This window comes from Pyricularia oryzae, chromosome 2 (genome assembly GCF_000002495.2).
Source record: "Pyricularia oryzae 70-15 chromosome 2, whole genome shotgun sequence".
Taxonomy (NCBI): Eukaryota; Fungi; Ascomycota; class Sordariomycetes; order Magnaporthales; family Pyriculariaceae; genus Pyricularia; species Pyricularia oryzae.
The window spans coordinates 1,449,192-1,474,394 of NC_017850.1; the positions used below are offsets into that span (position 1 = coordinate 1,449,192).

Consider the following 25,203-nt stretch of genomic DNA (forward strand, 5'->3'; position numbering starts at 1 on the left):
AGCACACCACCTTCAAAAGGTGATCATGGGCTTGCCCTTGTCTCTTGCTCGTCCACTCGATGCCACACCTGCGGGGACCGGGGTGGATTGCTGGGCAACAATCAAAAAAGACCAGGAGGCCCAGTTTGAATGTCACCCTCACATCGTGGGACCTACGGCGAAGGCAAACGGACGCGAGAGGGCCAAGAGGGTCCCATGTACAATCCTCTCATGCGAAGCCTTGCGCTGTTTGCGAGTACCGATAACCTTCTCTTTCAAGAACAACCCACTCATTAACCCTGGCAAGCCTGGTTCATCATGGGTCGAAGCACAGGCAAAAAAGAAAAGCCACCATCAACCCCTGCATATACCCATGAGCGGTGGAGGAGTCCTTTGGGTCGAAGCTAATCGGTCATTTGGGTCCGATTGGCTGAGTAGCTCGCGGCTTTTTGACATCCCAACTGAGGGAGGAGGGCGAGTGAGAGCTGGAGGGGGAGAGCAAGACAGAAAAAACCTCATGTACCGCACAACGTAACCATCATTTCCCTCAACTCGCCGTCGACCGCCCCCACCTATTTTACTACGTAGGAAAGAAAAAATGAACCGATCAGTCCGAAAGGTCCATTTGTGCCCCAGTTGCCCAGTTTGTCCATGGTCATCCAGAATCCAGATGCTGTAGCCGCCTGGCCTGTGCCGCCCACAAGCCCGCCTACCGTGGTAAGGCCCCCTTTTTTTCTTCTCTGCCTTGCTGCAAGTGAGGCGATCATGCAAAAAATAGCAAGGAAAGTCGGCGCCACAAGCAAGATCGAGATACCATACCATGCAAGTGTGCGTGCCGTGGTGCTAGTTACTGGGAAAGCTCCGTTGAAGAAACACGCCGAGCAATAAGCTCCGTCTCGAACTGAATCGATGGGCAGAATTTCAATCAAGAAAGAAAAGAAAGAAAAGAAACGAACCAGCGCGTTTTAATTCATAGGACCAGGATCGGCCATCACCGGTCGCGCGAACAACTCCGTACCTGCCTTCCTGTTTACTATTTGTCTCCCTGTATCGCACCGGTAGAAAAGCTGTTTCGAATTTTGACAGACGGCTTGAGGCTTGGTTTGGTGCCGCTTCTGCAAGCTCACAAGGATCTACAGACGATGCTGTGCCACCACGCACGCCGCCCTGGGCGGCTCCTTTTCTTTGGGCGATGGCCCAGGCTTTCGCTGTACCTGAAAATAGCATCCACACACATTACGCACCCGCACCCGCGCACACCAAAGGGAGGATAAAAAGTAAGAATAGCCAGGGGCACTTCGCTAGTAGTGGTGATGGAGAATTCGCCACTCCAGGCGATCCGGGAGGTGTTTACTCCGTCTTAGACTTACCTTTTGAAAAAGGCGAGACAATGGGGATTTTTCTTCTGCCTCACATCGATCAGGTTCCTGGAGAAGCAGACAACTTCTCTATCGCAAAAGCAAACCCCAGGCGCCCTCGATGCAGGAACGTAATTTTTATTGGGATGAATACATGCTCTCTTTTTGTGCAGTACCTAGCTTGAGCCCTTTTTCTGTCTCCCCACAGTCCCTTGCCAGTTTCCCTGCATGCCCTGTCAGGTTCGAAACTACGGTAGCACCAGACTGACAGCTGATTTTGATTGGATGGTTGTTTTACAGCTAAGTGTGCCGGCTCATGTGTGATGTTTCAGCTACGAACACTTCAATGACTTGAATACTACTCACTACCTTGATTTGGGTCTAATTAATCAGTGGTTAGTGATCGTCCAACTTTTTTACTTTTTATTCCAGAAATCAAAGACAATTGGTCTTCTGACCCTTCTAGACTAAGGTACGTAGGCGCACAAAGAGGAAAATGAACCCCATACTCAGGTCATGCCGTCATTGACCCCAGCCTTGCGAGCCCAATGATCTGTGACAGGTTGGTTAGCATTGCCCGTCGACCGTAAGTGCCGCTTCTAGCGCATGACGATCTCGGGGGGATCGGACGGCGAGCAAATATCACAAAGGACATCAATGCCGGGAAACACGGGAACGCAGATCTTCTCGACGGGCAAAGGGTTGAGACTGTTTAAGGATCAGACGAAGCCTTTGTTGTTGAGAACGGAAAGTCTCGTTATTGACTCTGGCTCTTAAACAAACAGCCTGTTGAGGGGCCAGCTTTTTGTACTCCGTAAATCCCACGTAATTTTCCCGACGGCTCGGCCGGCCTTTTGAGGTCACTTGCGTCAAGTCTAAAATTGTTTGTTTCCGCGGAACCGTCATCTGATGGAAAGCAAACGACGTCGCTTCCGTTCTCGCCGAATCTTTTCGGAGCACGGGGGGATTGACAGGATGAGAATATGCCGATCCTGACCCTGTGGTCGTCATTTCGTAGTATTTTTGGGGTCATTTGAGATCGCATTCGGCATTAATTCGTCGGGCGAGCAAGCCCTTTGTACACAACTCTTGCGACTCGGCGAGCTGAAAGCTGCACATTTTGCTTCTATGATACATCCATACCCTGGCCAAAACCAAAAAAAAAAGAACAAATGCCTTGTGAGAGGTGAATGCGCATTGAAAATGGATTATTAAAACCTCGTTGCCTCTGATGTGCCAAAATAAAATTGAGGCGCATTTGTAACCCTACCGCAGTGCACAGCCTGGGTCCAGATTCTTGGCCGACGAGGATGTCTACACATCGCGCATGTGTCTTGTGTGTCAAAATCCTCCGAGATGCTTTACAGAAGAATATAACTGAGGGTTGAAGACGTTAAACTCTTAATTGAAAGGCAAATTGTCCGGTAATGAAAGCACTAGCACTGGGATGAAACATTACATGAGGGCAGACTCCATGCAACATTAACATGCACTATCGAACAAAGACGCAAAAGAACTCTGAGGATACCGGCAGGCGGACTCTTGTGACAGCCAGGTTGACACTTGTGGCCAGGAAACCATGGCAACAGTCAAACTCATTCCTTAGCTAGGTACCTTGGTTACCTATGCGTCATTCATAGACTCATCACTATCTGAACCATCGCCATCCTCCTCGTCATCGTCATCATCGTCCTCTGAATCGCTCTCCTCGTCGTCTCCAGCGTTGTTGACGCCAATCACTCTCTCCTTCACCTCCGCACCCTTGTTGTCGGCTATTTTTCCGGCGAATGCACGGCGAATGGCCGGGTTGGTGCTCGTGTCCCACACGGTCACGGTTCCCTTGCTTCCCGCAACCGACAGGCGGAAGCCAACTTCGGCATCGGGAGCAAAGCTTGTTGAGAAAACCTTGCCGACGTCAAGGTTACGCGAAACTATCATCGACGGACCCGATTCCTGGATGTTCCAAAGCTTGACGGTCTTGTCTGTTGAGCCGGTGACCATGAAGCCAGGAATAACAGGGTTGATGTCGAATGAGGATATCGACTCGTCATGGGCCTGTAGAGTCCAGGTAGCCTTGCTGGTGGCCGGGTCGGAAGGCGCATTACGCACATCGTAGTAGTGAATTAGTCCGTTCTCCGTGGAGACGAAGAAGAAGTTGGGGTCGTGAGGATCCCACCTCACGTTCTCGACATCGCTCTCCACGCCCCAGCGAGGCACCTTGGCATCGGGGGCGCGCATGTCGGCGGCCACGATAGTCCGGTCATAGCTTCCGCTCAAAAGCACCGTTGATTCGACCGGGTGCCATGCTACCGAGCACACCTTGTCGGTGTGGTACTTGTACGACTTGGCACACTTGGTTGTGTTGAGGTCCCAGAGCTTGACTGTCTTGTCTGCTGATGCAGAGGCGAGCAGGTTCCTGTGTTTCCGGTTGGCCGCCAATGCCAGTACAGCGTCCACGTGGAACTCATCGTTGACCTTCTTCGACTTCTTCTTCTTCTTCTTTTTGCCCGAGGCCTCGTCTGCGTTGCTCCCCTGACCCAGGATCGCGTTCGGGTACATGCAGTCAATCGTGTCGAGATCCCAAATCTCGATATCAGGGTCCATTGTGCCGATGGCTACAAAGTTTGCCGCTGCATCCTTTGGAGTATCCTTCTTCTCCACGGCAATGTCTAGCCACTCCACACACAGTGGTATTGCGGGAAGCATGATATCGTGGTGGACATAAAGATTGTCGGCGGCATCTTCGTAGACATAGACTTCCAGATGGGCGAGCTCATCCTCAACCTTGGCTGCGAGTAGTAGGTTGTCGGTCGCCAAGATCTGAAGATCTTCCCTGTCATCGTCGTCCTCGCCTGTCTTTCCTTCTTTCAGAGTGATGTAGGGGTCGTCCTCGTTGTTCTCATAGTAAGCCAGCGACTTCACGTTTCCGAAAATGCCCATGCCCTGTCCCGCTACTCCATTCGGGTCTTCATCATCATCATCGTAGTGTTCCAAGTCGTATTCCTTGAGATCGTCGTCGTTTATGTCGATTCTGCAGGCCAAGTTAGATATTTTCATCCCGTTTTGGGCACAAAATGCGCCGCCCAAGAAAATACATACTCTGTGGACTCTTTAGACTCCTTCGAGGATTTCTTGACCTTGGAATCGCCAGCAGTCTTTGTCTCTTCCTCTTCACCAGCTTCATCCTGACCCTGAGCCTCATCAAGGTCGTCCTTGGCGTCGTCCAGTTGCAGCTTCGCTAGATGCGCGATGCGCTCAAATTCTTCTTCGTCAAAGTCGTACTTTTTGGGAAATGGTGCCGCAAAGCCTCGCGGCACCCAAGATGTGGTGGTTATCATAGTAGACATTTTGACTTGTATTTACTTTGGTTGGCAGCTTATAATATTGCCTTTGCGCCTGACGCTGCAAATCTGAGGTCAAATTTGTTTATTTCCTCCTCCTCCTCCATCGAACTTTTCCCCTCACTGTCGAACTTTTTTGTGGGGCTTATCTTATCACCCAACAGGGGTATGGCAAGGTATATGGTAATCCAGGTAAGCTTCCCTTTTCAGTCACAAACAAAAGTCTCCATGATTGTGGCAACTCAATAAATAGCTGTCGAATTGCTTTCTTGTCTTGCGACCCCAGCCAAACAACATCAGGCCGAGGGATTCCCAAGACAAGGGCAATCCACGTGAAGAGCGAAGTCAGAAGCTTCAACCATCTTCGATTGCCAGTAGAAATTAATCAGCAGCGCTCATCTCTTCCCTATTCGAGATGTCCGATCGAGACAGTAACCCCAAAAGGCGACGCCTCGAATTTAACCCATTGCGCTCTGACGACCGCTACAGCTCGCTGCCAACCCGAGAAAGCGGTCGAAACTTCAAGGAACCGCCGCGACGGTTCCAGTTTAACCGCGAAAGGAGAGATGGCGGCGGATCAGGCTCTGGCGTGACGACGCCTCGTGCCCGGGATGACGCTTCACCGCAAGCGGAAGTTCCCGAAGAGGATGAGACCGCGCTGGACCGTGACTGGTATGCTGGCGACGAGACTGGTCATACGTTTGGCGACGAGTACCACAACCCGTTCGCAGCGTATGCCGATGACAGCCTGGCCGAAAAGGAACAGATTGAGAAGAAGACAGGTCGTTTCGACCGGATGAGCGCCCGGGCACAACAAAAGCAGAGGGATATTGATGCATGGGAGACCAATCGTATGCTCACGTCGGGTGTCGCTCAGAGGCGGGATCTGGGAGCCGACTTTGAGGATGATGAAGAGGCCACCCGCATACATCTCCTTGTGCATGATTTGAAGCCTCCTTTTTTGGACGGCCGCACCGTATTCACCAAGCAACTCGAGCCTGTGCCCGCAGTCAGGGATAATCAGAGCGACATGGCTGTGTTCAGTCGGAAGGGTAGCAGGGTGGTAAAGGAAAGGAGACAGCAGAGAGAGCGCCAGAAGCAGGCGCAGGATGCAACGAACATGGCTGGGACCGCGCTGGGAAACTTGATGGGCATCAAGGGAGAGGAAGATGGCGACAGTGCGCTCCCGGTACCTGATGACCAAGCCCCTGCCGAAGTCAAGGCCGAGAAATCGGATAACAAGTTCAGCGAGCACATGAAGAAAAACGACGGAGCCAGCAACTTCAGTCAAACCAAATCAATCAGGGAACAGCGTGAATTTCTACCCGCATTTGCGGTTCGGGAAGATTTGATGCGGGTAATTCGGGACAACCAGGTGATCATCGTGGTCGGCGAGACTGGTTCTGGCAAGACCACACAGCTCACTCAGTTTCTGTATGAGGATGGGTACGGTCAACTCGGCATGATAGGTTGCACCCAGCCAAGGCGAGTTGCTGCAATGAGCGTAGCCAAGCGTGTAAGCGAAGAAATGGAGGTCAAACTTGGCGGGACGGTCGGCTATGCAATCCGTTTCGAGGATTGCACAAGCAAAGACACCGTCATCAAGTATATGACCGATGGTGTTCTCTTGCGCGAATCTCTGAACGAACCGGACCTTGACCGGTACTCATGTATCATCATGGACGAGGCACACGAACGTGCACTGAACACCGACGTTTTGATGGGCTTGTTCAAGAAAATATTGCAAAGGAGGAGAGACCTGAAGCTCATCGTGACATCTGCAACGATGAACGCAAAACGCTTTTCCGACTTTTTCGGTGGCGCGCCGGATTTCACCATTCCCGGAAGAACATTCCCCGTTGATGTCATGTTTTCTCGGTCGCCCGTGGAGGACTACGTTGATCAGGCTGTCCAGCAAGTTCTCAATATCCATGTCTCCATGGGAACTGGCGATATCCTTGTGTTCATGACAGGACAGGAGGATATCGAGGTGACGTGCGAGCTGGTTCGAGAGCGTTTGGATGCGCTGAATGACCCTCCCAAGCTCAGCATTCTACCCATATACAGTCAAATGCCAGCTGATTTACAGGCCAAGATCTTTGACAGAGCACCGCCTGGTGTCCGCAAATGCATCGTTGCCACAAATATTGCAGAAACGAGTTTGACAGTTGACGGTATCATGTACGTGGTCGACGCCGGTTATTCGAAGCTCAAGGTTTACAACCCCAAAATGGGCATGGATACCCTTCAAATCACCCCGATTTCCCAAGCGAACGCCTCACAAAGATCCGGACGCGCTGGAAGAACAGGCCCGGGCAAAGCCTTTAGGCTGTTTACGGAGAAAGCATTCAAAGATGAGCTTTATATACAGACCATACCCGAGATTCAGCGCACGAATCTTAGCAACACCATACTACTCATTAAATCACTCGGTGTAAAAGATATGCTGGACTTCGACTTCATGGATCCGCCGCCTCAGGACACGATGACGACATCACTCTTTGACCTTTGGGCACTCGGGGCTCTAGATAACCTTGGAGACATGACGGATCTCGGCCGCAAGATGAACTTCTTTCCGATGGATCCCCCTTTGGCAAAGTTAATCATTATGGCGGAGGAGTACGGCTGTACCGAGGAAATGATCACAATCGTGTCGATGCTTTCAGTGCCCAACGTCTTTTACCGGCCCAAGGAGCGGCAGGAAGAGTCGGACGCAGCGCGAGAAAAGTTCTTTGTGCCAGAGTCGGATCACCTAACGTTCTTGCATGTGTACTCGCAGTGGAAGGCAAATGGTCACTCTGACGCGTGGTGCAGTCGGCACTTCCTGCATTCCAAATCGCTCAGGAGAGCCAAGGAGGTGCGAGACCAGCTTCTTGACATTATGAAGACCCAAAAGATGGACATTGTGAGTTGCGGGACAGACTGGGACGTTGTGCGCAGGTGCATCTGCTCTGGATACTACCACCAGGCTGCGAAGGTGAAGGGTATCGGCGAGTACATCAACCTGCGGACCAGCGTGACAGTCCAGCTTCACCCGACCAGTGCGCTTTACGGTCTCGGCTTTCTGCCCGACTATGTCGTCTACCACGAACTCATCCTTACCTCCAAGGAGTACATGTCAACCGTGACTTCAGTCGACCCCATGTGGCTTGCTGACCTAGGTGGTGTCTTCTACTCTGTCAAGGAAAAGGGATACTCTGCACGGGACAAGCGTGTGGTGGAGACCGAGTTCAACCGCAAGATGGAGATTGAGGCACAAATGGCCGAGGACAAGCGCAGGGATGAGGAACAGAAAAAGGCCGATGCGGACAAAGCAAACGGCAAAGTCAAGTCAAGTGTCGATGGGGCTGGGAAGAAGTTTGTCACCAAGGGTTCTGTAAGGAAGCCTGTTATGAAGAAGCGTGGGCGTCCATAGCCAGACTTATTACGTACAGTTTAACGGCGAATGGGGCACGGTTCAAAGGTCACGATGGCTGAATGTTTTGCTTATAACGGGTTTCGCCGGTCATGGTGTACGTACTATTACGTCAGGATTCAGCAGGGACCTGCCTCACGAGGCTATCCGCATTCCATCCCCCGCACTGGACTTGCCACCGTGCTCACGCCTAGGGATATGCAGATAAAGAGATATCGGACGATTTAACGATGAGATGCTTCGCCGCGTCAGCCAATGTCATGTTACAGGAAAAGTAACTACCTTACCCTTGCTACCTTATCGATGGCTTGGATGGCACATACCTAGTACCGGTACTACAAGTATGTACCTAATATGTATCTAATTACCTTAGCAAGCTTGCAAGATTATCAAACATACAACGCTAGCCCATCTGGAATTTCTTTCATAAGATGATCAGCACATTCCGGTTTTGCGAGAGTCTATTACGGACTAGGGTCTGTGCTGATGCTCGGGGTTGCTTTGATAGTACCTTGGTAGGAGGTCATCGAAGGCACATAAGCAATATTACGATGCGCCTCACGGTGCAGTGGAGTTGTATGACTGGCAATGTAATTATCGGGACCCAACGCACCCGACCTGCCGCCGCCAATATATTTTTTGAAAATTTCTGTTTTTGAAATTACCAAAGAAGCAATTCTGGCCTCGATGGACAGTGCAACGGCCCTTGAAAATCTATTTACCGAGTCTCGATTAACTTTGAGCTCCACAGCCTGGGCGAACTGCAGATAGATGAATGCGGCAGGCAAGAAAGCGCATGAAGACGGACGACCAACCACAGTGATCGACACCAGACCGCACACGGCACTTGCGTCTCAGTACCACTACATCAGCCAAACAAAGACCAGACCGAACGGTTCCAGTCCCTTCCTGCCAAGACTCGAAATTCTGCATTCTTGGAAGTCGACTTCACTATAGATATACTCGCTTTTCGGAGGTGAAAAAAAGGGGACAAATGAGGTGACGACAGAAAAGAAACCGCACATCCCATCTAGTCGCATTATTTTCCGTCCAAGAATGGCACGACATGAGCCACCGCCCCCTCAGAACGCCTGGAGGTCTAATACAGGGGGCCGCCTTGGCTCTGAAATTGAGAATTCGACACCACGGCGACCCACTAAACCGGGTCCCTCCTTGGACCCCCCAGACAAGGGGCGCTCCAACTCCGACCACGCTGCAACGTCGACAGTCAACGATTCCATCCCGCAATCCTCTCTTCCTCCAACAAGACAGCAGCAGCACAAACATGCGCCGTCCGCCTCCACCATGGCTGCCGAAACCGAGGTGCAGGAATACGACGATTTTGGACTACCGATAAGGAAAAATGTGCCTCCCCCACCACCGCCACAACAACAACAACCAGAGATCGACTCTCCCGGCGCAGGCGAGCAGCCCGTCGACGGTACTGCTTCCGCCACCGCCTCCAAGAGGAAGTGGAGCTTGAGCGTGCGAAGGAGACAGTCGACCGCGAGCCACACTGACTCCAGATCCTCCAGCATCGCCTCGCAAAAGCCCAGCAAGAACGACGTCGACTCGGGGAGCGAACAGAGTTTCAAAGATGCACCGTCCAACCCCGTCACTAGGACGCAGACCCGTGAGCGTCCTGGCTACAATGGTGTCGAGGACGAGCCCCTGACCCCTATACCGCCAAAAATCGTCACAGATACGACGGCATCAAAAGGAAAGGTCGTGGAGCCTCCCGAGAAAACACCCACACCGCGAGACCCCGCCCCCTCATCCTCAGAAAAGGCGAGTGAGACGGCTGAGAAAAACACTCCATTGCCAGCAGCGAAAAAGAGTGATAAAACTGAGCGCGTGCAGCTCACAGATGCTAAAGACAAGTCTGCCGCTGCCCCTGCCGCGGCCCCGGCTGCGGCCCCAGTTGTGGGTCATAGTCGCGAGCTGAGTGTCACCAGCGTCACGAGCAACACCACCGAGTCTGCTCAGGTGTCCGAGTTCTCCCACCAGGCTCTCACCTCCAAGAAGGAGGAGGAGGAGGAAGACAAGGATGGCGGGTGGCAGACCATGCCGTCCTTTGCAGCTTATGACATGTACGACGACGACGACAGGCTGGTCGCCAAGGAGTTCAAGGAAGAAGATGACGACCAAACGTATGGTTACGGCGGGCTCGGTGGTGCAGGCAAGGGGTACACCAGGGTCCTGGTGGATGACGATGCCGATTCGGTCACGAGCATGGATGATAATACGCAATATCTATTTAGCAAGGCGCAGGGGACGAGCCTGACGGAGGAAGAGGAGGCGCGCGATGCGGTGTCGCAAATGCAAGCCACCAAAGACCTGCTTACCGAGGGCCAACGTATCGCCTACGTCGGTATCACGCGGCTGGAGATCTTTGGCATGGTCAAGGAGTTTGAGCAAATGGAACAAACCAAAAAGTCGAAAAAGGAGATACGGTTCGCGTCCGAGGCCATGAAGATGTGGGCGCAGAAGATGATGATTCGGCTTTACGCCCACATGGAAGTCAGCGCTGAGGAGCAGGTCATGATAGAACAGCTGACAGACCACGGTGTGCGCACTGAGGATCTGACGCCTGCGCTCATGGCAAATGCCAGAGTCAAGAACCCCATGGCAGAAGACGCGCAGGAAGCGGAAGCGGAAAAGGGAGACATGCCCAGCTCTAGTTCGACGCCGTTGCCGAAATCCCCAGCCATTTCGACGGGTAAAGCTCTCCGTCTGCCTGGCTCAACTTTGGCTGATTCATCTGACGGATACAAAAAGCAGGACAATAGTGACTCGGAAGATGATGAAGAGTCTGCTGCTCCCCCACCGCCGTATCAGGCCCACGCAATGGACGAGATGGACGACGTTCAGACGCCAAACCAGATGACCACGTCGGCACAGATAGACATTGACCTGCGGTGGACCGTTCTCTGTGACTTGTTTCTCGTCCTGATCGCTGATTCGGTCTATGATTCGAGGTCGAGGTGTTTGCTGGAAAGGGTAGGCAAGAGCCTGGAAATCACGTGGCTCGAGATCTGCAGGTTCGAGAAAAAGGTAACAGATGCGCTTGAGATGCAGCAACAGGCAGAGAAAGAGAACTGGAACGAAGAAGAGCACATGGACTCGCGACGCAAGATGGCGCTCAAGAGAAGGTACGTCATGATGGGACTGGCGACTGTCGGTGGCGGCCTCGTCATTGGTCTCTCAGCTGGCTTGTTGGCGCCCCTGATTGGCAGTGGTCTGGTGGCTGGTTTCGCTGCGATAGGAGTGGGAGCGTCGTCGACCACGTTCCTGGCCGGCGCCAGCGGTACGGCAATCATCGCGTCCAGCGCTGCCGCATCGGGCAGTATCATCGGCGTGCGAGCAGCCAACCGCCGTACCGGATCCGTCCGCACCTTTGAGTATCGCCCGCTACACAATAACAAGCGAGTAAACTTGATCATCACAGTGTCCGGCTGGATGACAGGCAAGGTGGATGACGTCCGATTGCCCTTCAGTACAGTCGACCCTACTATGGGTGACATCTACTCGATTTTGTGGGAGCCTGAGATGCTACGAAGTATGGGTGACACCATCAACATTTTGGCCACAGAGGTAAGATCTTTCACTAGTTCATTCATCAATGCCAAAACAGGTGTGGCAGAGCCGGGATGAACACTACTGACATTCACATATATAGGCCCTTACACAAGGATTGCAGCAGGTCCTGGCCAGTACCTTCTTGACCTCCTTGATGGCTGCGCTCACTCTACCGGTCGTTCTCACCAAGTTATCATATTTAATCGACAACCCTTGGGCCGTCTCTCAAGACCGAGCCTGGGCCGCGGGTTTGATCCTTGCCGACTCACTGATCGATCGCAACCTGGGTACCCGCCCCGTCACACTGGTTGGGTACTCACTCGGTGCCCGCGTCATCTTCTCTTGCCTGCTCGAGCTGGCACGCAAGGGAGCTCTTGGCCTGGTACAAAACGTCTATCTGTTTGGCGCTCCGGTGGTCGTCAAGCAGGACGAGTGGCTCCGCATCCGAACGGTAGTGTCTGGCCGCCTCGTCACCGGGTACAGCAAAAGTGATTGGATCTTGGGCTATCTTTTCCGCCTGACCAGCGGTGGAATCCGACGGGTAGCTGGCTTGGCCCCCGTCGAGGGCATCCCTGGAGTCGAAAATATGGACGTGTCCGAATTTGTGCAGGGTCACATGGACTACCGTGCAAAGATGCCACGGCTCCTGCGAGAGTGCGGTTGGCTCGTAGAAAGCGATGAGTTTACCGAAATCGAGGACCCTGATCCGGAGAACCACGCCGCACGCCAACGCGAGCTCATCAACGAGATTGAGGAAGCCAGAAAGGAGATGGAAAAAGAAAACAAGGCCAACAAGGGCGGGTGGCTCTCATTTGGTCGCAAAAGAAAGGCTCCCAAGAGGAAAGACTGGGAGATCTACGAAGATCAAGGTGACAAGAACACCAATGGAGGTGCGGCAGCTCCGTCTGGCAGGACGGAAGACAAAGAGGGCAACAACCATGGCGTCCTCTTCGATGTGGATGCCATCCGCGCTGAGCTGGCCAAGGAGGCCTCGCGCGGCGGTGATGCGGCCGAAGAGATGCTACAAGTGCGAGAGCTGCCGTCAACGTTGCCGCCCATGAAATTGAGCACGGCAAACTTGACCCCAAGCCCTGGCTTTGCTCCGACGTCAGCCATGTCAACAGCGGCACCTTTTCCAAAGTCGCCCCGTGATAATCTAAGGTCGGCCCATAGCGCCGGGGCGACACCAACTTCTTATCGACAATCCTACGAGTACAGGTTATCGGAAGAGCGATCGCCTTCCTCACTCAAGGCGCCTGGGCAGCAATATCCGGCGGTTGGTCATGGCTACCATGGAGCAAGCCCTAGTCACAAAACCCTTGATTACGGTGGCTTTGGTGGCGGTGACGACATCGACGGCGGTATTCAGATGACGTTCGACACATCTTTTGACGACACGCCACATCGGCACGAGGCTTCGCCGCCTCCTTTGTACCCGCCTTCGACTGCCGGTGTTGCGACAGAGGCGCGGACACTTAAGACAGAGACGCACAGTGCAGGTTACTCAACGACCAGCCCTTCGATCATGACAAGCAGCACAGAGGCGCCGGCGGGCGCAGGGCGACCGACTATATCAACATCACAGTCGACTCCCGCGGTGCCGCCCTCAAACCCATGGGCAAACTTTGATGATGATGACGACCCAGAATTCGGGAAGGAGAAGGAGATGACTATGACTTTTGCATAATGGGTTGTGGGCGGACGGTGATGGATTACGCCAGTTGCAATAAACAAAATACTGACCTCTCGTCAAAGCCAATGTTGATTTCTGTGGTTTGATTTTTCGGCTATTTTGGGATAATAGCGTGTACTCTTAGAACTGACATGATTGCTTCGAGGTGGTAGCACAAAGGACGATTAAGCGATGCATGGCTTTAGGCAAGAGCAGGGAGAGAGTTGTTCATGACCTCAGAAAAGTTGACGAAAGGGGGTGTAAATGTACGTCTGCGCTGCACCCGCAACGATCAAGTTTACCCGTCATCTTTAGGTTTCGTTATTTATGACTTTATTGGTATAAGAACATAGATACCCGGCTGTTGAGAACCTGGAAGTGCGTAAGTCTTTTTGTTCCTGCTTGACAATCGTCTTGTACAGTAATCTCGGACACTGGCAGCCTTCATTCTATCGTTACCATAATGTCCTGAGCATACTTGCATACTATGCGAATATCATTTACGATTTTGTTTGTCTAAAAAAAAAGGAAAGATATTCGAGCGGCGATTGGCCCCCACAGCTTTTTACTGTTGGCTAAACCAATTCCAGTTGCTTGTCCCGAAGGACCAAGCCCGAAAATGTGCAGCTTCTGTCAGATGCGTTAGATGCTCTCTCAAGGGATGGAGACGGAACAATGCATCCCTTCCCAGCTGACGAGTAAAAAGCTGTGCCACCTTTGTTTGATTGAATCCGATAGGCAACGAAAAAGGGGATTTGGCAGCGTACAGTAGAGTGTCAAACGCCGTAGTCTGACAGAATTGGTTGAGAGTATAAACAAAGCCGAGTCACGGTGGCAAGGGTAAAAGGGCAAGATACATCACCACGCAGCTGTACGTAGTTGGTCACCTACCTTTTCCACAAACGGAGGAATCTCGTGAGGGAGTAAGCAGATCAAAGCAACAGGCCCTTCTGTTTTTTTGTCAAGATTGGCTTGTTGCGTTGGTGTTGGTTCCGCCGATCGAAAGCCATCCAGCATTTTGAAACGAGCAGAACGAATCCCCCCTTGCCCGGCCCCATAAAACCACCTGCAGGTCGTTATATTGCTGCTTACTCACGGCCTGTCTAATCTTTCCCAATGTCTCCATTTGCTGCCAGCGTTTGTTGATCGGCTTGTGGGTGATTTTTAAGGTGTGGTGATCTTTTGCATGTCTCCCTGAGTGCCGCATCAGCCACAATGGGGAAAGGTTGCAGTGCAGGTGTAGTGAGTCTACTTGTGTGTGGTCAATTATCAGTATTGGCCCGACTGACTTTTCTTCTTCTTTCATGTCAATAGGTATGTGTACTGTACTGTAGTGTAGAAGGGTGTAAGCAATCCCTCATATTAGACCCCGCAGCCCGTCCCTTTGTCACTGGCTGAGGTCCGGTCACACAACCGGGCCTAAGGCGAATGCGGTAAGGCGCTAAACAACAACTACCTACGGTAACTGCACAGCCCCACTGAAGCGTTAGCGGCTGTCCTCCACTGGCTTTGAGCTGAGCCGCCGCGAGGCATGAGAAAGGATGGGACCGAAGTTGGTCACAACTGTACTACAGTATGTATACTTGCATTGATGTGCCGGAAAGGGTCAACAATAGCTGTGTTTGCCACCACTAAACAATGCAAAGACTGATGAAGCCATTTCACCCTTCTATCTTTCAATTATCGGCACATAAAAAACCATCTGTCGATTCGGCTGATTCTCCACAGAGACCACCAAACCCGAGTCGATGCCTCGGAACAATACCCAAGTGGAATCAATGATGTGATCACGAAAAGATGATGCTCAGTCATCGCCAGCCTTGCCAGCGTCCATTTCGCCTACCACGCAGTATAGAACCTGGGCCCTGGTGGGGCGGTACCTGGAGCCGAATGCGCATCCTCCTCTTGTGGGCATCGATAATTGGTTGCGCTGCTCCAGGCACCCATCTTTTGCTGACCGTATCTTAAAATAATCACCACCGCTGCTGCTCTCTCGGCGATAATAATCTCTTGGAAGATCCATGTAAGTACTTGTACCTTACATTTACAGCCCCGTGGGATTTTTCGCCGGCCCCAAAAAAATAAATAAAAAAATAGCATGAGTTCCCAAAATGGGCCAAGCGGCATGTTACCGTACACACTGCGGGTCTCTCCCATTCAAACAAATAAGGCCAAGAGAAATGACTGCTGCCTTACCTTAGCGCTGCCGCTCTCAGGGTGTGGTGGGTTCTGTTGGAAAAAAAGAAAAAAAGAAAAAAAAATTAAAAAAGGACCCCTGGAGGCGCGAATCGGGTACTTTTGGGGGTCTCTTGGGTCTTTCTTTTGGGTCGCGCGGGCATGTACCCGGCCGCAATGCTGCTCAAAGGCGCCCGCCAAGATGATGATGTGTGGTGGTAGTGGGCGGGTAGGAGGAAACTGATGGGCATGCGTGTTGATGAACAGCCACCAGCCCTTGTCTCACCCACTCCAGACAAAGCACTGCCCTTTTCTGCTGCACTAACAACTAGTCTTACATGCTCGCCGTTTACCCCGTGTTTTTCTCTATCTCTTTGTGTGGCCGCGAGAAAGCCGGTTGAACGTTTTCTTTTCCTTTCTCATTCACTGTCCTAGCCGAGATCGAGACTAGACCCGGGCAAACGAAAGTTATATGCCAGAATCAGAATTAGAACTAGAATACTAGGTCTAGTCTAGATTCATCTCCCAGCAGATAGGATATACATACATATCCATATCCATTGCCGTCGCCTAATCGCAAACTCGAGCCGCAGCGAGGATACGACAGAAAGCGCCATGCGATTATACTCATCGGGCGTCCTACTCCTCGGGGCCATCGTGCTACAGCATTCCGAGCTCGCTGTAGCCAACGCTACCAAATTCGACTTTGATACTAAGCTCCCTAGACCCCCAAATGTGACATCAGCCTGGTTGTTCACGATCAACGACTTGAATGCGGTTCCCGAAACTGGTCTGGGAGTCACCTTTAATCACAATGCGCCATTCCGGCTCCACGACGTCAGGTTGTTGCAAGTCCCGGTTGGGCAGCCGGGTAGTCCATCTCCGGTAGCCTGGTTTCCCAAAGAGACTCAATGGGGAGATATCAAACTCGATGTCAAAAGTAAGTTGTCATCTCCTCTTACTTGCAGCAGCTGCAATGAGCTCTCAACTCACGTTGACGCGCATCTTAGCGAACTCGTCCGATTCAATTGAACCGGGAAAGACCGTGCTACCGAACACCACTGTCAATATAAATCTCGTGCCGGCTGCAGCAACTAAGGTGCTCGCCGAACGGCGTACCGACATGATCTCGGAGCGGCCTGTTTCAGGTGGCCCCCCGGTCTTTGCGCCTGCCGTATTATATTTTCAGCTCAGATATTATGCGGATCCTAGAGTCGCCCGTCGACAAGATGCTTCTTTTGCTGATAATGGCCCTCCCACGACCATAACCACCAGTCACTTTGCCTTGACCAGTATCGCGAAGGATGACCCGAGTTTCAAGTTGATCGTTGACTGGGCGAACATCAATGTTGCGCCCATTGATGATCCTTCCAGCTCCGATGGTGAACCAGGGGACGGCATCTCATCACCACCGAAGGCTACAGATAGTCCGGAGCCCTCGTCGACGGTCCGACCCGCCAGCGGAACCCCAGAGCCCGTGTCATCCTCTTCGTCATCATTAGACGGGAGGCTATCCACTGCAGCAATCGCGGGCATTGCCGTAGGCGCCGGCCTGGGGTTCCTCCTGATAGCAGGGACTTTTGCCTTTTGCCTCCTCCGCCGGCGGCGCAGGAGTGCCGAGGCCACCCACGTGCGTGGATACAACGGTGGCGGACGGTCCGGCGATATCGTTGCCGAAAAGGAAGCAGCCAACGCTGCCGTGTCCGAGAGCGGTGCTCACTCGCCCTACTCTGACGATGGCCGGCCCCATTTCCAGCGAGATGTCGCGCTTGCCGGGGCAGGCGCTGGAGCCTCGGCCGCAACCGGGACTGCAGGTCTCATGGCTGCTCACCACCAAGACGAACAATCAGCAGGAGCCGATTATGCCCCATACAGCGACCGACCGTCTAACGTTTCAATGGCAGACACCGCCGTCGGGTCCGCGTCCGTCATCGGCACTGCCTCGTCAACGCCCATGGCACAGCCAATATCTGCGGCACCCGGACCTTCGAGCGCTACGGCCATGGAAAGTGAGCGTGTGCCGGTCGTGGCACGGTCAGACACCGCCATGTCTAATACCTACGCTCATCTGGTGGAGGATGGCATGACAGCGGCCGAGATCGCCAGGCTAGAGGACGAGGAGAGGCAGCTGGACCAGGCGATAGAGAGGGCGCGCGGTGTGACAACCAAGTAGTGTGGTTTTTCTGTTGTTTTGTGGCATGTTATTATGGGGTTCGGGCTTTCTGGGGTCGATCTGGAGTCCCCTGTGGATTAATTTTGCTTGCACACCGTCAAAAATGTTGTGCCGGCGTTGTGGATCGTTCTTGGCCTTTTCTTCATGTATAAATCTGTTCTTCTTTGGCTAGGGTGTTATTGTTTGCGTTCGAGTCTTGTATATTCGACTGGTGCCTATGTGCATGCCCAATCCGATTCCAGAAGGCCGCCACCTCAGGGCTTATCAAATTGAGTCTCCGTGTATGGACTCATTCTGCATCATTCCACTTGTTGCGGCAGCCTTTTCTTTTTTTTTTTTTTTGATCTTAAACGCGGGGCCTATCTTCAGGATCAGTAAACACTTTGTTCCGGCCAAGCAGAGTTCTTGTCACCCAATGGACGCTGCAAGCACGTATGTGAGACAAGAAAATCAAAACTTCGGCTCAAGTCACTGGAACACTTCTGCGGTAGGTGTTTGTATCTGTAACTTAGATGTTATTTCCCTGGGCGACCGGAAATATCGTTGAAATCCGTAGGAAGTCATTAATCTTTCTTCGAGTGCGTGGCTGAAGCTAAAAGTTTAGCTATTCAGGCTGCTGATCTTTCCACATTTCCATCAGGGCGTCGACATCTATCCCGCAAAGCCTCGCCCTTTCAACAAGCCCCTGCGCCCGCCCAATGACCGGCGCGTCAATCATCTGATTGTCCATCGCCCAGGCCCCGCGTCCTTGTGCTTCGGCCTTGGCATTGGCAACAACTATCCGGACAGCCCATTCGGCCTCCGCATCCGACACGCCGAACAAGACGTTAACCGTCTCGAGCTGCCCCGGGTGTATGACCTGCTTCCCGCTGAAGCCCATGCCCCTGCCATTCCGGCACTCCTCCTCTAGCCGGGCAGGCTCCTTGTAGGCGGTACAGACAAGGTCAATGATGCTAGGGACGTCGTAAGCCCGAGCGGCCGTCACCATCTTGCTGCGAGCGTACTGGAACTCGGCCAGTGATGGCGTACGCGTGATGCTCAAGTCCCGCGCAAAGTCCTCCGCGCCAAATACAATCCCGGACAGTTGGGCCAGCGGTTCGCCCGAGTCTGACTTTCTACCATGGAGAGCGGTGCAGATCTCGCGCAGGTCCTCGACGGCCCGGGCCGACTCGACGAGGGCGATTAGCGAGATGCGCCGGTAGTTTCCACTGGCATTGCTGTCGCTGCCATGACCAGTCTGCTTTTGCCGCAGCGTTGCAAACGCGTCTCTCCGCTCCACATCTGCCGTATCAACTAGCTGCGCGGCTTCCAGAACATCGCGGCTAGAGTCGACCTTGGGGAGGAGGATTGCGTCCACCTGTGGGAGCGCAGCTAGCGCGGTGAGCTCTCTGCTGCCCTGGGCAGTTTGAACTGGATTAACGCGCGCTGCGACCTCACGAATGAACTGCGGCCGCCCTTCTAGTGATTTGAGGTGACGGAGCAGGCTCTCAAGGGCGGCATCTTTGCTGGCAACAGACACCGAGTCCTCAAGGTCGTAGGTCACATTGTCTGATTTTAGAGTAAAGGACTTTGCAATGTGTTTTGGGGATGATGCAGGGACTTTGTGTGAGAAAGCAATCCGGCGAAGTTTTCTTAGTCAAGCTATTTTGTCAGACGCCCGCATAGGTCATGCGGAACGAGGAGAGAGAATGTTGCGGCTTTACCGTAGAATAGCGCCCTGCGAAGAAGTGAAGTCGAAGCCATGATGACAAGGACCACAAGACGTTGCCCGACACAGGAGAAACGTAACCCAAGGTCGATTGTTGGTAGCTCTGCCGGCTCAGGGTTGAGTTTTTGAATTCAATCTACAGCATGCTAGACATCAATTGGTAGCTCCGTCATGAGATGGACCCAAAGGCGAGTATAAGGTATTGCAAGTATAAGGAGGGAGAGGAGTTGAGTTGCTGCACTCTCCACAGAAATGCAGGCGATAGCCGAGTCTACCCCAATTGGCAATTTGTCGCAAGTCGACCAACCAACCAACCCTAACCCTTGAGCATGCGTCAGCCACATCACCATATTGACCACGCGTCAGGAGCAAGCGCATGTGTTCTAACTTAACAAACCTCCAAATAACTGACGTTACCCTTTGATTACTTGGACACCATTGCCTGCTCACCACAAGCGCAGGAGCTCTTACGATAGTCCTCGACAGCAGAGTTTTTCTGCGGAAGCTTCGACAAACACGCTCAGCGCAATTGATCGACGAATAGATACAAGTACCCCAAATACACAGCTTCCGAAACAGCTGCAAGTCGTTCCACCGTTGCCAGCAAGCTACTCCATCTCCGCCGTGTTGGACCGAGATCGCAAATTCTCCATTCCCGAGCAGGAGGGCTTGCAGGATCACATCGCCAGATGTCAAGCTAGCTAGCTGAGAAAGATATACATCCACTTTAATCGACCCTCCACACCAACCCATCCCCGATGATGGAAGCACAACAGCAGCCCTCGGCGGGCTCCTTGAGCTGGAGGTTAAGCTCGCACCCCATCACGCTGTTGACATTTCTCGCCTTTAGGGTTTGTAAGTCGACTCCAGGCCAGGCCACAAACAGGAGCCCGTACCAGACCAAAGACGGACCATAATTGCTAACACGCAGTCCCCTCGTCCACAGCAAGCTTGCTGGTTTACCTCTTCGGCCTCATCTTTATAGATAATATGGTCATGATCTTCATCATCACCATCCTCCTCCTCGCCGCCGATTTCTACTACCTCAAAAACATCGCCGGGCGCCGCCTCGTCGGCCTGCGCTGGTGGAACGAGGTCGACCCCCAGAGCGGCGACTCGCACTGGGTCTTTGAGAGCAGCGAGCCCGGAACAAAAACCGTCAACCCGACCGACAGCCGCTTCTTCTGGCTCGCAATCTACGCCCAGCCGCTCCTCTGGATCGGCCTGGCCGTCTTGGCGCTCGTGCGCCTCAAGTTCATATGGCTACCGCTTGTTGGTGAGTTGCAGAGAAAGCTGACATCGGCTAGTTTTTGGGAGATATTTTTTCGACGCTGACTTGAAACATAGCGATTGCACTCGTGCTTACCATCACCAACTCGCTCGCCTTTTCCCGTTGCGACAAGTTCAGTCAGGCGTCCAACTTGGCAGGCAGCGCTTTCTCAACGGGCAACTTGGCAGGGTCCATTGCGACAGGGCTCGTGGGGCGGTTGTTTTCGAGGAGCTAGATTTGATGAATGGACGTAGGATCATGAGGACAGCATGTTATCCCGTAGGTACGATTCGCCCATCTTTGAGTCAAAAATATTGGTCGCCTTTCTCCGAGTTTCAATGTCTCAATATAGCATCCCATTCAAGCCCTGACGCTGCAACATGGATGTAATTGTCGATGCCATGTTTGGGTTCAGTCAAGTTACAGTCACTGGGTATTTGTATGCGAGTTCACTGTATGTTCTGGCCGTTGGCCTAGCACATTGGGGTCTTCTCGGTAGATCCAGCGGACAGGTGACATCTAATGTAGCCCCTAGATATGATGATATTTGTTTGAGGGAAATTCTACACGAGGATCAGGATTCAGCTGCAAAACCTGGGTTTTGCAAGAACGGCATGTTGTGAGTGAATCGTGTGTTTAAATTTGCTCGTGACATCAAAATTCCAAGCAAGGCTAGGAGCGGTTTCGGGAAAATGTTTTGATTTGGCATCACTAGCTTAGTGCAGCGTTTCCTTATTCGCATCCCATATAATTTCCAATAAGGATTCCGAAGCCAGAACAACGTCAGTTGATGAAAGGATTTCTCGTCCAAAAGTCAACCATTGATATTCCTGTGTCCTCCTTGACTGCCAAAGGTAGTGTCAGGCCGCGTCTCGTAAATTGGCCAGTGATGTGACCATCCTGCGAACGTTCAACAGGCTCAATATATGCATCGGTATCTTTTTTCCACTGCTCTTCATGACATATATCATTCAGCTTTGAATCTGATCCGGATCCCAAAACTTCGCTCTCGATGGTGGCTATATAATGCGCTATATCAGTAGATTGTCCATGTTGCCGAGGGTTTACCATGAGCTGGATAGCGTCATGTCTGATTAACGGAGGCGGGGATGCGTGGCTACGATCGAAATCTTCTCGGTTAGTCGGTACAGTCTGTATGGATGACGCTGAACCTCTTGTGATATCGTGATAGAACCAAGAGTCAGCAGCGTGTTTCAGGGGAAAGCCAGCTTGAAGATCTGGGTTCAGCGGCAAGAGGGGCGACGCGAAGTTTGGCGCTATATTTGACTGTTGAGGGTTCGGAATCGACGTCTGAAGGATTCGCGACTGTTCTCCTTGTTCTGCTTGCAGCTCAGTAATCACTTGTCCACCCAGCTTTTCATGTGGTTGTGGCAAGGCAAAATTATCGGCCAGTCTCTCGAGTGTATGAACAAGTCGGGACTTGGGGGATTCGGGCCTTGCTGGTATGCTTGAAGGCAGTGACTTTATGGAGGGAGCGGAGCGGTTAATACAGCTTTGTGTATCAGCTGCAGGCTCGTCTTCTGAAGGACAGACATGTGCTTGCTTTACGGGGTTCGCGTCATTTCGTGTAGTTGGCGGGTGACGCAGTGGTAAAGTGTTGGCTGCCAAAGGTTCCCGATATTGATTTTTCTTCACTTGTGGCTGGTGATTCCATGTGCTAATGGCTACTGGGGGAAGCCCTGCGTTTGATACAGTCTGCAGCAAAGGAGTATCACGATCAAGATCTGGGTGACTTGAGGGTTGTGTGTAGCTCAACCTTCGTGGAGAGCCAGTGCCATCGAGAACTCCAGTCTCTATGATGGAACGTGTGATCTTGCCCATGGAGGAGCTTCCCAAGAATGAAGAGTTCGTGTTGCGCCGGTTAGGGCACCCCACCTCCTCCAACCTCTGTAGTAAATCCCGTCTGAGAGGCGATGAAATGCCACCGGAACTCCCACTCGGATGCTTATTTAAAGTCCGTACTGTTGTTCTGCCTGCACTTCCCTGGCATGACTGAGGTGGGTACGAATCCGATCTTCTGGTAGAATGGCGGTCCGGAATCGTCCAATATTCAGTCGAAGGGGTTGGCCTATGGTGTTCTTGATGTAGCCATGTAGATACAGGGACTGCTTTTGTGAAGAATGCTGACACCTCCTCGTTTAGCCTGTCTTGTCGGTTCTTCTCGCGTACACGAGCACGAGATGCGTTGTTGGCACTCGGCTCTTCATATGGAGCTTTCAAGAAATTCATGTCATGGAATTCAAGGTCGACAACTAGATACCAGTCAGGTTCAGTATAATCGAAGTACCTCACAGTTTACAGAGAAAGAATGAGTGGCGATCTATTTGAGCTTACGGGGACGCTTGATAGCGTTGAGCTTGCCAAACAGACCTGGTCCCGGATGTGTCTGGGGTACAAATCAGCTATCATGGATACCAGCCAATGGTTCTTTCTAGGCGAACTTACAGTCACACGCTCGCTAAGGATAGCATCTGATGTAAACTTGGTTACCAAGTCACGCGAAGGTTTTGACAAGGCGGCTTTTCTGGACCTCTGTCTATCCCTGTCAATGTTGCCATCGACTCTGACTTCGGCAGCTTTTCGTGGGTGTTTGCTGTGGTACGTATCGTACCGATCTTCGCGAGTCTTGTGCCGAGGCCGCTTCACGAGCCGGGGTGACCTTTCGATGGGCTGCTTTAATGTGTCCTCATAGATAGCCTCAGATGACAACCTCTTGCGCTTGTGACCAAGATTCCCTGTCGAGATCTGATGGTCCGTACTATGTCGACGCTGTGGGGGGTTTTGAGGACTTTGTGAAGCGTAGTCACCAGATGTATGACTGGTCGGGCGCTGTCGAGTTACTTTTGGGCTCGTCGCAGTTTTTGAGATCCATTTCTCAACTTCAATCCTTCTGTCTCCGAATACTGGATCTCCACGCTGGACAAGAGCGTTACGTATCCTCTTTGGAGGCTTTGGGACTTTGAGTTCTGGATAATCAGTGTGATCCTTGTAGGAGCCTTGGTCTTTGTGTTGATGCTTTCTGTGAGCTACCTGGGGTGGCGAATTGCGATCACAGACATCCGGAGGGATAAGCTGGTTCAGCCATCTATCAACCTTGGACGGAGGGCTGCAGGCGTCTGTGTCCATGTCTAGGTCCCTAGGCAGGAAGACGTAATTTCAAGATCCATTTGAGAAGATAAATAGTCAATCATAGGTAGAGAAAGCAAAGCCGACGAGGATGGGCTTGCAAGTATTTGCAAGATGGCAAAAGGTTGAGCAAAGATGCCAAGGCAGGTAGGTAGGTACCCAGGTAGCTTGAGGCAAGCACATCGACCCCTTGGGTATATGGCCTGGCCTAGAAGTGAGATCTGGTTGCCATCGTGCCCGAATGGTTCACCATGGTGCTGCGAGGTATGGATGGAGGTGTCAATGGAGTAAATCCAGCGCCCGTGAGAAAACAATCTGCAAACAGGAGAGTACCTACCATGGCAAAATGTAGCGAATTTGGGCGCTAGTAGAGATACAATAATGGCATCGTTTTCTTGATGCGTGCCTGCCTTCATATTTATCTGCCTATATCGTACCTTGCCTTATCGAGGAATCTGTATTTCCGTTTTGGGACGTGTGCATGCAGCAAGGGCTCTCTCCGGGTCTTGCGGTGGGTCTCTCGGAGGTCTGCCGGCACACCGAGCCAAGACGGAGCAAGCATGTACATACATTCAAAAGCACAACCAACGGAACATGCCCATGCTCTGGAAACGAGCACCCGAAATTCGCAGCATAGATGAAAGCTTCAGTCTCCGTGTTAGGTTGTATTGCCTCGAGTTGAAAAAAATAGCGGCTATTTTTTAGTCATCTTACAACCCACGATATTTATTATGCCGCACATGGTGACGTTGGCCATATACCTTGCTTACAGTGGCGGCTGAGCGAAGACATCCAGCTTTTGTTCTTGAATAGGGAGAGAGAGCCGCCAACTTTCTAATTCATCCACTGACATGTAAAGTAGCTCCCAAGTAAGTCATGTAGACAAAATCTTATCCAACATAAGCATGTCGAAGTACTACCATGTTTGTGCCCCAAAGTATAGTAACTGACGTGTTGAACAATTCAGCTTCAAAGGTGACACAGGCCTTGCATATCATCAAGAGCGTCAAGACACGAAAAACCTAAAGCAGGCAACACACTTGTTTCATCCCATGTACTGCAGTCAAGTCGTGCATGAGGAACCTCGAGAAATAAGACCCAACCAAGACATTGGACGAAGCGTGATGGCTGGCGGGAGAAGAAAAGACAGAAAAAAAAAAAAAAAAAAAAAAGGAGCTAAGGTGAGTAAGGAGCCAGGGGAAACATAGTGTCAGAGAATATCGGTCAGAGGTAAGAGAGTGTGTGGGGATGCGTGCTTGGGTTGCAATGCGGCTAAATCCATGTCCGGAGTTGGAAGCTTGGCGTCTTGTGCTTGAAGGTGGTACGGATTCCCTGCTAGTTAGTGGGTGGGGGGGGGGGGGGGGGTATTTGGCTTGCTTGGGTTCT

General features: G+C 52.1%; 8 protein-coding genes across 8 annotated transcripts; 4 read left to right on the forward strand and 4 right to left on the reverse strand.

Moving 5' to 3' along the window:
- Nucleotides 1-12: 12 nt before the first annotated feature.
- MGG_15574 (uncharacterized protein) lies at nt 13-2,598 on the reverse strand (the record flags this gene model as incomplete). The annotated part of the gene is made up of 7 exons (XM_003713690.1): nt 2,121-2,598; nt 1,704-1,718; nt 1,141-1,187; nt 936-1,024; nt 584-880; nt 157-278; nt 13-90 (listed from the first exon to the last, which is right to left on the reverse strand). Exons 1-7 carry the CDS (start codon nt 2,346-2,348, stop codon nt 13-15), a joined length of 876 nt encoding a protein of 291 aa, XP_003713738.1. The 5' UTR covers nt 2,349-2,598.
- Nucleotides 2,599-2,728: 130 nt separating this feature from the next.
- On the reverse strand, nt 2,729-4,778 carry MGG_04802 (periodic tryptophan protein 1). Its single transcript, XM_003713691.1, has 2 exons — nt 4,437-4,778; nt 2,729-4,368 (listed from the first exon to the last, which is right to left on the reverse strand). Exons 1-2 carry the CDS (start codon nt 4,682-4,684, stop codon nt 2,961-2,963), a joined length of 1,656 nt encoding a protein of 551 aa, XP_003713739.1. The 5' UTR covers nt 4,685-4,778; the 3' UTR covers nt 2,729-2,960.
- A 141-nt stretch (nt 4,779-4,919) lies between these two features.
- MGG_11351 (pre-mRNA-splicing factor ATP-dependent RNA helicase prp16) lies at nt 4,920-8,530 on the forward strand. The gene has a single exon (XM_003713692.1). It carries the CDS (start codon nt 5,094-5,096, stop codon nt 8,091-8,093), a length of 3,000 nt encoding a protein of 999 aa, XP_003713740.1. The 5' UTR covers nt 4,920-5,093; the 3' UTR covers nt 8,094-8,530.
- Nucleotides 8,531-8,641: 111 nt separating this feature from the next.
- On the forward strand, nt 8,642-13,836 carry MGG_04803 (transmembrane and coiled-coil domain-containing protein 4). The gene is made up of 2 exons (XM_003713693.1): nt 8,642-11,687; nt 11,773-13,836. Exons 1-2 carry the CDS (start codon nt 9,150-9,152, stop codon nt 13,357-13,359), a joined length of 4,125 nt encoding a protein of 1,374 aa, XP_003713741.1. The 5' UTR covers nt 8,642-9,149; the 3' UTR covers nt 13,360-13,836.
- Nucleotides 13,837-15,340: 1,504 nt separating this feature from the next.
- On the forward strand, nt 15,341-18,155 carry MGG_04804 (uncharacterized protein). The gene is made up of 2 exons (XM_003713694.1): nt 15,341-16,459; nt 16,530-18,155. Exons 1-2 carry the CDS (start codon nt 16,135-16,137, stop codon nt 17,690-17,692), a joined length of 1,488 nt encoding a protein of 495 aa, XP_003713742.1. The 5' UTR covers nt 15,341-16,134; the 3' UTR covers nt 17,693-18,155.
- On the reverse strand, nt 17,805-19,636 carry MGG_04805 (citrate lyase subunit beta). The gene is made up of 2 exons (XM_003713695.1): nt 19,396-19,636; nt 17,805-19,291 (listed from the first exon to the last, which is right to left on the reverse strand). The coding sequence occupies exons 1-2, from the start codon at nt 19,433-19,435 to the stop codon at nt 18,297-18,299; spliced, it is 1,035 nt and encodes a 344-aa protein (XP_003713743.1). The 5' UTR covers nt 19,436-19,636; the 3' UTR covers nt 17,805-18,296.
- Nucleotides 19,637-19,804: 168 nt separating this feature from the next.
- Nucleotides 19,805-21,469, forward strand: MGG_04806 (golgi apparatus membrane protein TVP23). Its single transcript, XM_003713696.1, has 3 exons — nt 19,805-20,255; nt 20,347-20,676; nt 20,748-21,469. The coding sequence occupies exons 1-3, from the start codon at nt 20,159-20,161 to the stop codon at nt 20,903-20,905; spliced, it is 585 nt and encodes a 194-aa protein (XP_003713744.1). The 5' UTR covers nt 19,805-20,158; the 3' UTR covers nt 20,906-21,469.
- Nucleotides 21,470-22,741: 1,272 nt separating this feature from the next.
- MGG_04815 (uncharacterized protein) lies at nt 22,742-23,906 on the reverse strand (the record flags this gene model as incomplete). The annotated part of the gene is made up of 4 exons (XM_003713697.1): nt 23,137-23,906; nt 23,026-23,077; nt 22,861-22,943; nt 22,742-22,759 (listed from the first exon to the last, which is right to left on the reverse strand). Exons 1-4 carry the CDS (start codon nt 23,815-23,817, stop codon nt 22,742-22,744), a joined length of 834 nt encoding a protein of 277 aa, XP_003713745.1. The 5' UTR covers nt 23,818-23,906.
- Nucleotides 23,907-25,203: the final 1,297 nt, after the last annotated feature.